Source organism: Sphaerodactylus townsendi, linkage group LG12 (genome assembly GCF_021028975.2).
Source record: "Sphaerodactylus townsendi isolate TG3544 linkage group LG12, MPM_Stown_v2.3, whole genome shotgun sequence".
NCBI lineage: Eukaryota > Metazoa > Chordata > Lepidosauria > Squamata > Sphaerodactylidae > Sphaerodactylus > Sphaerodactylus townsendi.
The window spans coordinates 47,790,216-47,802,567 of NC_059436.1; the positions used below are offsets into that span (position 1 = coordinate 47,790,216).

The following is a 12,352-nucleotide window of genomic DNA, read 5'->3' on the forward strand; positions in this document are numbered from 1 at the left end:
AAGACAGAAAGAAAGAAAGACAGACAGAAAGAAAGACAGAAAGAAAGACAGAAAGAAAGAAAGAAAGACAGACAGACAGACAGACAGACAGACAGACAGACAGACAGAAAGAAAGAAAGAAAGAAAGAAAGAAAGAAAGAAAGAAAGAAAGAAAGAAAGAAAGAAAGAAAGAAAGAAAAGAACTGTGCCCATTTTAGGCCATCCTCCGCTCTTGCTGGCGATTTGTGCCCACAGCAGGAAGCCAGGCAGGTGGCTGTTGACAACACCAGAACATGGGGACTTCCTCTGGAACACTGTCTGCTTCTGCTGATGGGAACCCTGTGTTGTGGGGCAACAGAGGCCTCCCTCCTTGAGTGATCACAATGGCTGTTGTGAAGCTTACAAAGGCAAGAGGGAAAAGGTCACTCACCACAGCTCATCCACCACTCGGACCAGGACAAAGAAAGTGTTCTTGCTGACTCGCTTCTTAAACGTGTCTGGACAGTGACAGAACTTCTCATATGTGGGGGGGGGGGGGGAAGGGGGTCAAGTTAAGGACCAACAAAACAGAAATGGGCAGAGAAGTGAACTCAACAGCAAACAGCTGGGGCATGTGACGGAAGCTCCCAAATACGACCCCCAGTTCTCTTTCTAAGGCCAATATTTATTCCAACCACATTAAGAGGTCAACGCCCCAAACTTCAGACAGTAAGATTTTGCTTTGGCCACAACATCCTTATTTCAAGTACCTGCTGAACATGTCACCTGTTTCGTGTCAACTGGGATACTTCACAGTATGCTTTAAGCTTCAAAAGGGGCTTGGACAGATTTGTGGAGGAGGAGTCGATCTCTGGCTACCAATCTTGATCCTCCTTGATCTGAGATTGCAAATAGCAGACCAGGTGCTTGGGAGCAGCAGACCTTAGCAGACCAGGTGCTCAGGAGGAGGAGGAGGAGGAGGAGGAGGAGGAGCAGCAGCAGCAGCAGCAGCAGCAGCAGCAGCAGCAGCAGCAGCAGCAGCAGCAGCAGGCTACTGCTTTCACCTCCTGAATGTGAGCTCCCAAAGGCACCTGGTGGGCCGCTGTGAGTTGCAGAGTGCTGGACTAGATGGACTCTGGTCTGATCCAGCAGGCTCATTCTTAAGTTCTTATGCTGCCATGCATGAAACTGAAGGAACCCAGTTTCCACCAGAAGGGCCACACAGCATCCAAGACAGGAGATCAGCAATTGCAGCCAACGGGATGGGTGAGAGAAGTGGAGGATTCAGACTGAAACCCCCCCCCCCCCCCCCCCGGCTCGGTCTTAGCTCCAAGTTACTCTCCTAAAGCAGCTATCTGCTCTGCTGTGGGGAAAACACGCAGGGTCCTGTAGAATATAAGACTAACGGCAAGATAAGAATTGTCAGTTGTGTGGGTGGGAAGAAGAAGAGTTTGGATTTATATCCCCCCTTTCTCTCCTGCAGGAGACTCAAAGGGGCTTACAATCTCCTTGCCCTTCCCCCCTCACAACAAACACCCTGTGAGGTAGGTGGGGCTGAGAGAGCTCCGAGAAGCTGTGACTAGCCCAAGGTCACCCAGCTGGCGTGTGTGGGAGTGCACAGGCTAATCTGAATTCCCCAGATAAGCCTCCACAGCTCAGGCGGCAGAGCGGGGAATCAAACCCGGTTTTTCCAGATTAGATACACAAGCTCTTAACCTCCTACGCCACTGCTGCTTAAAAACCTCCTATGCCACTGCTGCTTTAAAAGCCTCTTCCCGCAGGCCCACTGCCCCCCTCCAGATGAGACGGCCTTATTTTTTGTCCCTCTTTTCTGGGGTTTCCATGGTCTGGGAGATCAGTGTAGTCTGGCACTAAGAAAGCATCTCCATTTGGAGCAACTGAGGCTACACCTGGGCCTCCTCTCAAGTTGCACACCTCTCCTCTTTGGGGTCGCAGGGAGCAACGCTTGCTTTTGCCTTCCAAATACTCTGAAGCCCTATCTGCCGAGGCAGTTGTTGGTTCAGTTGAATATATTTACAGTCATTTGACCAGCAGGCAAAAAACCTTGAGGGGAGTCTTTGTAGAGCCAGCAAGGTTTCAGTTTTGTTACACCAGTCAGAGATCTCTGCGTTCTACTGGCCATGCAACAAAACCTCGCCTCTGTGGAAGAAAAAGAAATCTCCTTATCCCCAAGTAAAAAGTTAACAATAGCGTTCGGGTCAACGACGACGAAATCAATCCATTTCTAAAATCCTGATAAAATTCAAAATACAAAAAAAATGCAGATAGCATCACTTTGATGGCACCAGAGATGCCAAGGCACACTCAGACCTCCCATAGGCATAGATCTGCCAAGGCAATCGACTGGTCCTACTGGAACTGTCTGGCATTCAACGCATCTGGATTTGTGCTAGATTCTGGATTTATCTAGAACAGGGGTCTGCAACCTGTGGCTCTCCAGATGTTCATGGACTACAATTGTCCATGCTGGCAGGGACTGATGGGAATTGTAGTCCATGAACATGGTCGCCACATCTCAAAAAGGATATCGAAGAGATAGAAAAAGTGCAGAGAAGGGCAACGAGGATGATTGAAGGATTGGAGCACCTTCCTTATGAGGAGAGGCTGCAGCGTTTGGGACTCTTTAGTTTGGAGAGGAGACGTCTGAGGGGGGATATGATTGAAGTCTATAAAATTATGCATGGGGTAGAGAATGTTGACAGAGAGAAATTTTTCTCTCTTTCTCACAATACTAGAACCAGGGGTCATTCATTGAAAATGCTGGGGGGAAGAATTAGGACTAATAAAAGGAAACACATCTTCACACAATGTGTGATTGGTGTTTGGAATATGCTGCCACAGGAGGTGGTGATGGCCACTAACCTGGATAGCTTTAAAAAGGGCTTGGACAGATTTATGGAGGAGAAGTCGATCTATGGCTACCAATCTTGATTTGCCTTGATCTGAGATTGCAAATGCCTTAGCAGACCAGGTGCTCAGGAGCAGCAGCAGCAGAAGGCCATTGCTTTCACCTCCTGCATGTGAGCTCCCAAAGGCATCTGCGAGTAGCAGAGTGCTGGACTAGATGGACTCTGGTCTGATCCAGCAGGCTAGTTCTTATGTTCTTATTAACATCTGGAGAGCCACAGGTTGCAGACCCCTGATCTAGCAGGCTCCTCTGAGCACCCATTCTCTTCACGATCCCTCCCCATTCCCTGATCTCCCTGCCTGCTTGCCCAGCCCTGCTTCAGGCTCCTGCTGGGACTTATACCACCAGCTGCTCACTTTCTGAGCCACTCGTGCCCCGTACCAGCTGGGTGGTACAGGCTGGGGTGCAATCCTGCAAGGTAAACAAAGAAACATCCCTTTTAAAAAAACAAAACCCCAAACCACGAGGAGTAAAGAGAACTTTGCCCACACCTCTGTGCGGAAACAGGGACGATTTACTGCTCCTACCCCAAAGCATTTAAGTCCAACCACCAGCAGAGAGGGCAGCACGGAGACCACCGTGCCAGTGAATCAGCGGAAGCAGGTGCCTCTTATGGGCTGCAGATGGCAGTGCTGAGCCAGCCCGAGGGCGGCGTGACGTCAGGTCTCTGAAGCGTGCCAGCACGCGAGCAAGCGGGAATCCGACAGGCATTTACCTGTTTTGAGAGCAGCCTAGGCAGCTTGAAAATATACAGCCTCAGGGCAACGGCAGCTCAAGCATTTATGGAAGAGCCTGTGGAATTCTGGGGCATTAATGGAAGCAATCACTCTCTGTCCCCTTAACAATGGGAAGCCTCTGTCTAGACACGACCCCTGCTGGGAGGCCCTGAATGAGGTAACAGGAATGAGGAGGGCGTCTACTGATGTTGGAGACACCCTGCACTTGCAGAAAAACAGCGGCTTCCCCATAAACCCCCACGGAGAAAGGACAGCACATGCAGGGAGCGATTCCCAGCAAGCTGAGCTGGGTCAGCTGAACAGAGCTCTCTGGAATCTTAAGCAAACAGTCTTCTGGAGACCCAAGAATGCCAGGCATATAGGTGGAGACCGAGTGAACTAGGCAGGAGTTCCCTTCCTCGTCAAAGGAAGCACGAGACACATCCTTGGACACGCAAACCCTCTGCCCTGCTCTTTCCCACACTGACTACTGCTCTATTCACGGTGCCACGGTGCTCTCAGAAGTTAGCCAATCGGTTGTAAGCGGAGGTCAGCGATTCCAGGCCCAGAAGCCAATCGTCTGCAAGTCACCCCTCAGGCTTTGCGATCCCTGAGCAGGCGTCCAGGGAAGGAAAGCATTTCGAAAGGATATCTGTACTGCAGCTTCTTGATGAGTTCTTCCGGGGAGATGAAGGTTCGGTAAGTTGTCAAAAAGGCTTCACAGTACAGCACCAAATCTAGGCAGAGAGGAGAAAGAACACAGGCCCGTCAGTCAACGGTTCAAGTGGGAACTCCAGGGAGGAAGCCGGCATCTTAAAAAGAAATGCCACAAAAGCTCTAATGTTTATCAGCAGCCCTCCCCCGTGCATTGAAGAATACGGTCTGTTTTCGTTTTTAGATGCTCTGCTTGTTTTCTAAGCTTCTTCGCATTGGCAGGGGAGACGCCCGCAGGAGCCTTTTGTCTGTCTGAGGTCTACTGCTGGCTCGAATGCAGCTGGCACCAAAGAGGTTTGGAATCAACCTCAGAAGAGGGACTTGAGGCACTCCAGGCTCCGCACAACACACATCCGGTTTGTCGTGTTTTCAGTGAGTGTGCTCATGGGAAACCTATAGCAGTGGTGGCGAACCTATGGCACGGGTGCCAGAGGTGGCACTCAGAGCCCTCTCTGTGGGCAAGCGCAAACAAGAGTGCCCTCCCCCACATCTAGACTGGCTTGGGCCGTTGGGCTCGATTATTAGCATTAAACCTAAGACCTAGTTTTGGGGAAGCAGTGTAGGTAACCCTGTTAAGAGCTGTTGAACCCCACTGATTTTCATGTGAAGAACTAAAGCGCGATCCTTTACCTGGGAGTAAGCTCGGTTGCTGGCAATGGGGCTTGCTTCTGAGTAAACCCTCCTAGGGTCGTGATTCACCCGTTGAAAGAGTTGCACGGTTGCTTCAAAGCAAAGCCACCGACTACCACCAAGCTTACTCCTGAGTAACACACGTCTCTAAGCCAACCGTTTTTTCTAAACTAAAACCTCCGTATTCAGGTTAAATTGCCGTGTTGGCACTTTGCGATAAATAAGTGGGTTTCGGGTTGCAATTTGGGCACTCGGTCTTGAAAAGGTTCGCCATCACTGACCTATAGGAATCTGCCTCAAGCTAAGCTACAGGGCTTGTTCGCTAGAACCAGGGCTGTCCATTCCCACTGGAAGGAGCCCTCCTGATAGCTGACGGTTCCCTAAACTGGAGATGCTGGGAATTGAACTTGAGAACCTCCCGAATGCCAAGCAGGTGCTCAACCACAAACCCTTCCAAACAAGGCCTGAAGCTGTCTCATGCGGGACCGTCAAATACAGCATTCTCCGCTTGGAGAGGCAGCAGCTCCGGAGGCCTCTGGCTGAGAAAGAACTCCCTTTCCCCCACATTTCTACTGCTGATTCACACCCCCATCCTCTCAATTAACCTCCCTCAAACTCTGAACAAGGTAGAAGGCCCACCAGGAAGAACAACGTGAATTCAACAGGACTGAAATCTCCATTCCCGCCTGCCCCAGAAGGCAGCTGGCTTTTCCTCTAACCTTCAGACTTGCCAAGAAATTTGGACAGGAAAGGAAAGAACCCTCTGAAACATCCGCTGCTGGCTGGTTTACAAGCCCTGCCGTGCATTCTCCTCATCAAAGGCTTAATTCATTAACCCTCGCCAGCTCAGCAACGCTAGCATCATATCACATCACAGACATGCTTCTGCGCTCATTCTGTATTCGGCACCAGCACGCTGGCATGGCAAAGCGGACCGGCAAACACACGGACCAACTGGGTATTTTTATTGTTTCCCCCAACCTTTGGAGCCGTTTGATTTGAGCAAATGCTAAAGAGTTGGCCAGATATGAGTAAACAGCAGTCTGGGCGCTCCTCCTACATCTTAACCAGTCTCAGCTCTGATTAACTGGAGGAGGAGGAGGAGGAGGAGGAGGAAGAAGAAGAGTTTGGATTTATATCCCCCCCTTCTCTCCTGCAGGAGACTCAAAGGGGCTTACAATCTCCTTGCCCTTCCCCCCTCACAACAAACACCCTCAGGTGGGGCTGAGAGAGCTCAGAAGATCTGTGACTAGCCCAAGGTCACCCAGCTGGCGTGTGTGGGAGTGTACAGGCTAATCTGAATTTCCCAGATAAGCCTCCCAGATAACCCTCCAGAAGAAGAGTTGGATTTATATCCCCCTTTCTTTCCTATAGGAGACTCAAAGGGGCTTACAATCTCCTTGCCCTTCCCCCGCCCCTCATAACAAACACCCTCAGGTGGGGCTGAGAGAGCTCAGAAGATCTGTGACTAGCCCAAGGTCACCCAGCTGGCATGTGTGGGAGTGCACAGGCTAATCTGAATTCCCCAGATAAGCCTCCACAGCGCAAGCAGCAGAGCGGGGAATCAAACCCGGTTCCTCCAGATTACAGTATACCTGCTCTTAACCACTATGCCACAGCTGCTTAAAGACATAATCAGTGAAAGGCAAGAGTTACTGGGTAGGATGAGTGCATTGGATGAACTGCCCTGATGTCAGAGAGAAAGGAAAGAGAGAAGGATTCCTGGCCAATCACTGGATGGAGAGTGGAACAGTTTGCTGATGGGATTTGGGAAGAGGCTAGCAAAGCAGATGGTCTGGGAAAGGATACATCTGAGGCCTTGAAACAGCAGAGGGCCAAGAGGAAGCAAGCAGACAGCCCTCCGGAAAGGAGAGGGGGAAGAAGGAATGGTCCAGGAGATTGAGAGGGCCAGAGAAAAGGCAAAGAAGCTAGAGAGAGAGGAGCAGCTGGGGAGGGAAGGCTGAGTTCCCACGCCCATCTCAATTTACCAACCAAACCTTTGGCTACGGGGCCTCTCTTCACATTCAAGAGATTGCCTTTGGCATTAAATAGAAGCTAAGATGGTGTTGGCTCTGATCTGTACAGCCCAGGCTAGCCCCAATTTCATGAGATCTCAGGAGCTAAGCAGGGTCAGCCCTTGTTAGTACTTGGATAGACCACCAAGGATGTACAGAAGCATGATGCGGAGGCAGGCAATGGCAAACCACCTCTGAAAGTCTCTTGCCGTGAAAACTCTTTATACCCTTAAGCTAAATGCAGCTGGACTTGGTTTACCCAGAGGCGTAGCTACAAGGGGACCGGGGGGGGGGGCGTTGCACCAGGCACACGCTGGGGGGGAGGGGAAGCAAAATTTTCAGGTTTGTTTTTTGTATTTTTTAGTATTTTCAGTTTTTGGCCTACAGGGGGCGCACTTTTTAGGCTAGCAGCACCAATTTTTGGGGGGGGGGCTCTCCTGATGATACCAGCCAAGTCAGGTGATGTTTGGTTCAGGGGGTCCAAAGTTATGGACTCCCAAAGGGGGTGCCCCATCCCCTATTGTTTCCAATGGGAGTTAATAGGAGATTGGGGCAACACCTTTGAGAGTCCATAACTTTGGACCCCCTAAGCCAAACTTCACCAAACCTGGCTGGTATCATCAGGATAGTCTCCTAAAGATAGTCTGAAATTTTGGTGCTGTTAGCCTAAAAACTGCACCCCCCTACAGGCCTAAAACTGGAAAAAAACCACTAAAATACAAAAAACACAATGGGGGGGGGGGGGCAGCAAAACTCAGATTTTGCCCCAGGCTCCATTTTCCCTAGCTAAGCCTCTGGATTTGCCCAAAGCATTTGTCAACCAAAGGTGTCCGTTTCCCGTTCTCCATCTCCCCTCTCTCCTTTCGCGCTGCACTTTTGATTCTAAACTGTCCTGCCGGTGACTTTTCCATTCAGATCCATTCTGTGGTGAAGAACAACATTTTAAGCTCTTAATAAGGAACCGCCATGATGCCATGATGTAAAAAAAAAAATGAGATCCCAGAATGCCTCCTCTCTCAGCCCAGGCACAGGAGAGTTAAATGTTCCATCGTACTTCCTGCAATGAACGCGACAAGAGCTTATCCCAGCTTATCTGTTGTTTGACTGGAGCTAAACAGAATCCCTGCACGCGCCCCCACGCCCCGTCTAATCCAGCCTTGCATGGATGATCTGTGAGCATAATGTGATAAGTTCCACATTGGGAGCTCGTGGCCTGGAGTGGCAACGTGCCACAGCCCCTCTGCAATACCTTTCCTGTCGGTCTCCGTCGCGTGGACCAGCAAAATATCCCCTGATCCCCCGCGTACGTCTGGTCCATCGTCGCCCTGCAATTGGAAAAACATGAAGGGAATGAACAGCTTCCTTTGGGGGCACCTGGACTTCCCAGAGCTGTGCTGACTCAAGCCCCATACCAGCATTCCTTGCATTGCAGGGGATCACCGTGCAAGCTGGCACACTGGAGCTAGTGGGAAAAGCGCAGACTTGTGCAGCACCGGGGATAGCCTTCAACACAACTTGGGTTTTGGTGCATTAGGGCAGGGGTCTGCCACCTGCGGCTCTCCAGATGTTCATGGACTACAATTCCCATTGGCCATGCTGGCAGGGGCTGATGGGAAGTGTAGTCCATGGACATCTGGAGAGTCGCAGGTGGCAGACCCCTGCATTAGGGCTAAAGGCAGCCGGTCTCTGAACCGGTTCTGGTGGGTTTTCCGGGCTGTGTGGCCGTGGTCTGGTGGATCTTGTTCCTAACGTTCCGCCTGCATCTGTGGCTCTAAACTCTTCAGAGTGGAAGGGAAATTAGTGTGTGTCAGTCACTACTGTTGTTTGTTTTTTGCAGGGGTCAGCATAAGTAGGCCTGAGCCAAATTTTCCAAATTCTACCACCAGGAGAAACAAAACCTGTGAAACTGAGAGAATTGAGGGCATATACGCAGCATTTCTCGGGTATACTTGCCAAGTGCATCTACAAACGCAGCAGTGAACGGTTATTCAGGAGCCTACAGAGTTTTGAGACGGATATTGGGGTTCTATGTCAACCAAGGCTGCTTACAGACACCAGAGTTGTGGTTTCAGAAGTCTTTTTGCAGTTGGCCGGGGGCGCTGCATGAACCCGGCCCCCAAAGCAACCTGGCCCATGGGAACATTATCAAGTGTAGCTGAAAACGTTTCCGATGGTTTCAGTTCATTCAAGGAAATACCCATCGCTTAGAAAAGTTGCAAGAGATGAAGGGGTGTCAGAGTTGACGTAGTTCCTCTCAATGTTTGCCTTCCCCCTTAATGGAAGAACTCGTACATCTAAATAGTGCTGACATTTATAAAAGAACTCTTGTCACCAGCAAACAGGCTGTTTTCAAGTTCTAGCCAAAAATTTGTTTGCAATATTGGCCATCCCTGACTTGGCAAATATTAATATTCCACTTCATGACATCACAGCAGGTAAACCAATGAAAAACCTGCATGGCCAGGGCCGTCGTGACATCAGAGAATATCAGCCTTTGGGAGAAACGCAACAAATATCTTTACCGTTATATACACAGAAGATGAGGCAATGGCACCCGTATGCCATTAAATAGTAACACAAAGGGGCTGTCGGACTCACAAGCCTCTGAGAAAATTATGTTCACAATGCAATACTTCAGGCATTCCTCTGGCACGGCTCCTGGAATTCCACTTAAGCTATGAGTAATAGCTTGTCACACTGGCTGGCCGGAGCAGCTCTCTCTACTGCAGCAAATGCCTGCAAATAACAGATTGCTGCTGGTTTCCAGACGGGCCTCTTTGATAGCCTGAAAGCTTCAAAGGCCCGAAGTATTCCCCGAAGCTCAGAGACAGAAGAGCAAGCACGGCTGCCTGGCAGGAAGATCTGGCCCTGAACCAGAGCGGTCTTCTCTTCAGGCACCAGCGGAGCTACCTTGCTTCAGAAGCTCGTTTCTTGGGTGTACTTGCTAAGCCCTTCCAAATCCATTTAGAAGAAGGAGAGTTGGATTTATATCCCCCCTTTCTCTCCTATAGGAGAATCTGCTTTCCCTTCCCAGGGGGCATACATTGAAAATGCTGGGGGGAAGAGTTAGGACTAATAAAAGGAAACACTTCTTCACGCAACGTGTGATTGGTGTTTGGAATCTGCTGCCACAGGAGGTGGTGATGGCCACTAACCTGGATAGCTTTAAAGGGGGCTTGGACAGATTTATGCAGGAGAAGTCGATCTCTGGCTACCAATCTTGATCCTCTTTGATCTGAGATTGCAAATGCCTTAACAGACCAGGTGATCGGGAGCAACAGCCGCAAAAGGCCATTGCTTTCACATCCTGCATGTGAGCTCCCAAAGGCACCTGGTGGGCCACTGCGAGTAGCAGAGAGCTGGACTCTGGTCTGATCCAGCTGGCTTGTTCTTATGTTCCCCCCTCACAACAAACCCCCTGTGAGGTAGGTGAGGCTGAGAGAGCTCCATAGAGCTGTGATTAGCCCAAGGTCACCCAGCTGGCATGTGTTGGAGTGTACAGGCTAATCTGAATTCCCCAGATAAGTCCCCACAGCTCAAGCGGCAGAGTGGGGAATCAAACCTGGTTCCTCCAGATTAGAGTTCACCTGCTCTTAGCCCAGAGGCGTAGCTCCAAGGGGACCGGGGGGGGGGCAGGGATTTGACGCACCGGGTGCGCGCCCCTGTGGGGGTATTATTATTATTATTATTATTATTATTATTATTATTATTATTATTATTATTATTATTATTATTATTATTATTATTATTATTATTATTATTATTATTATTATTATTATATTTATAAACCGCCCTCCCAAGAAGGGCTCAGTATGGTGGGGGCATTCCAGGGCGGGGGGCGTTCCGGGCGGGAGGCAGAGGACGCACCGATGCACCGGGAGCTTCCCCCCCTTGCTACGCCTCTGTCTTAACCACTACACCACTGCTGTTCCCTGGGATCAAGACTGCAAAGTCTCCCCACCCTCCACATCGCCACATCGCCGTGCAAGCGGAAACTTCACTTTCAAGAAAACCAGGCCCAAGTGGTTAGGAAGCGCATGGACCGGGGCCCTCAGCCTTTTTGAGTCTGTGAGCAGGTTCGGAAATTTAAGAAGGTGTGGCATTCCCCCCAAATGGCTGCCGCAGCAGATGGAGCTGAATGAAATACCACCCTCCTTATAACTTCTGTGAAGAAGGAAAGTCTGACAGGGAAATAGAACCACACACTGACCAAGGAGAGCCCAGATTTCACCAGTCTTTGTCCTCCAGTGGAAAAATCTTTCATTTGAATAAGGGATGCCAAAAGCAAGCCCTGACTTATCACGGCCCCGCCCCCTTTCTGGAAGAGCCAATGGATGCCTGGGGGGCTTTGTGGCCCATGAGCATCGTGTTGGGGAAGCCGAGTGTGGCTCATGCCAGGTCATGTCTCAAAACTCACCACCCCTCCAGCGTTCCTGAGAGTCCAGCAGGCGAGGGGTGTACAGTTTCGAGACTTTCTAAGCAGCCTTAAGGACTGGAAATCTGCTTTTAAAAAAAGAAACGAATGCCAAGGGTCTCGGTATGTTCAACGACACTGCACAGGGGAAAGGTTCAACTCAGAGCCTCGGGTCTAAGAGCTGCAATTACAGGCAAATTCAGTCCAGCTGGCCACACGCACAAACCCCATGACGCAGAACCCATCTGAGGGGAAAAGGTCGCCTTACCTCCTGTTTCAGCGTCAGCCTAGACATAATTTCATTGTGGTCAACCAGCGACAGCTCGTCCACCTCCTCCTCCAGCTGGGAAGACTCCAAGGATTCTGGTGACTTTTGCTGCCTGGATGAGGAATGGGAGACGTCAGGAGAAAGGCAAGACGGCTGGACAGACCACAGGCCTCAACAGAGGGAGGAAGTTTGCCGTCATCGCCACTTTTACTGGCTGGGAATGAGCCCTGGACTACTGCTAGTGCCACCCTGGACTTATCCAGGAGTCACAGCAATTTTTATCCCCCTTTTCTTTGTTCTCACACAAAGCCTCTGAAGTAAGTTGGGCCTGAGGGTAGCTGGGAAGCCCACCGTGCCAGCAACTGCGAAGCCTACCAGGACAGTGGCAATAAGGGAAAATGAGACAACGCTCCCCACGCCTCATTAATCTTACTGGGCGACCATGGGCCAGTCACTCCCTCAACACCTAATTAATCTCATAGGGTGAAAATAAAATGGATGATAAGAACATAAAGAACAAGCCAGCTGGATCAGACCAGAGTCCATCTAGTCCAGCTCTCTGCTACTCGCAGTGGCCCACCAGGTGCCTTTGGGAGCTCACATGCAGGATGTGAAAGCAATGGCCTTCTGCTGCTGCTGCTGCTGCTGCTGAGCACCTGGTCTGCTAAGGCATTTGCAATCTGAGATCAAGGAGGATCAAGATTGGTA

The 12,352-nt window shown here is 50.3% G+C and overlaps 1 protein-coding gene across 5 annotated transcripts in view; it reads right to left on the reverse strand.

The window, feature by feature from the left end:
- Positions 1 to 383: 383 nt before the first annotated feature.
- RAPGEF1 (Rap guanine nucleotide exchange factor 1) overlaps positions 384 to 12,352 on the reverse strand; it is a 58,293-nt gene continuing 46,324 nt past the window's right edge. For all 5 annotated transcript variants that reach the window (XM_048512386.1, XM_048512390.1, XM_048512385.1 and 2 more), the window contains 4 exons: positions 11,645 to 11,756; positions 8,212 to 8,287; positions 4,256 to 4,340; positions 384 to 502 (listed from right to left, as the gene is read on the reverse strand). In XM_048512386.1, coding sequence (XP_048368343.1) covers positions 406 to 502; positions 4,256 to 4,340; positions 8,212 to 8,287; positions 11,645 to 11,756 — 370 coding nt within the window. In that variant the 3' untranslated portion in view covers positions 384 to 405. The remainder of the gene's footprint in view (positions 503 to 4,255; positions 4,341 to 8,211; positions 8,288 to 11,644; positions 11,757 to 12,352) is intronic.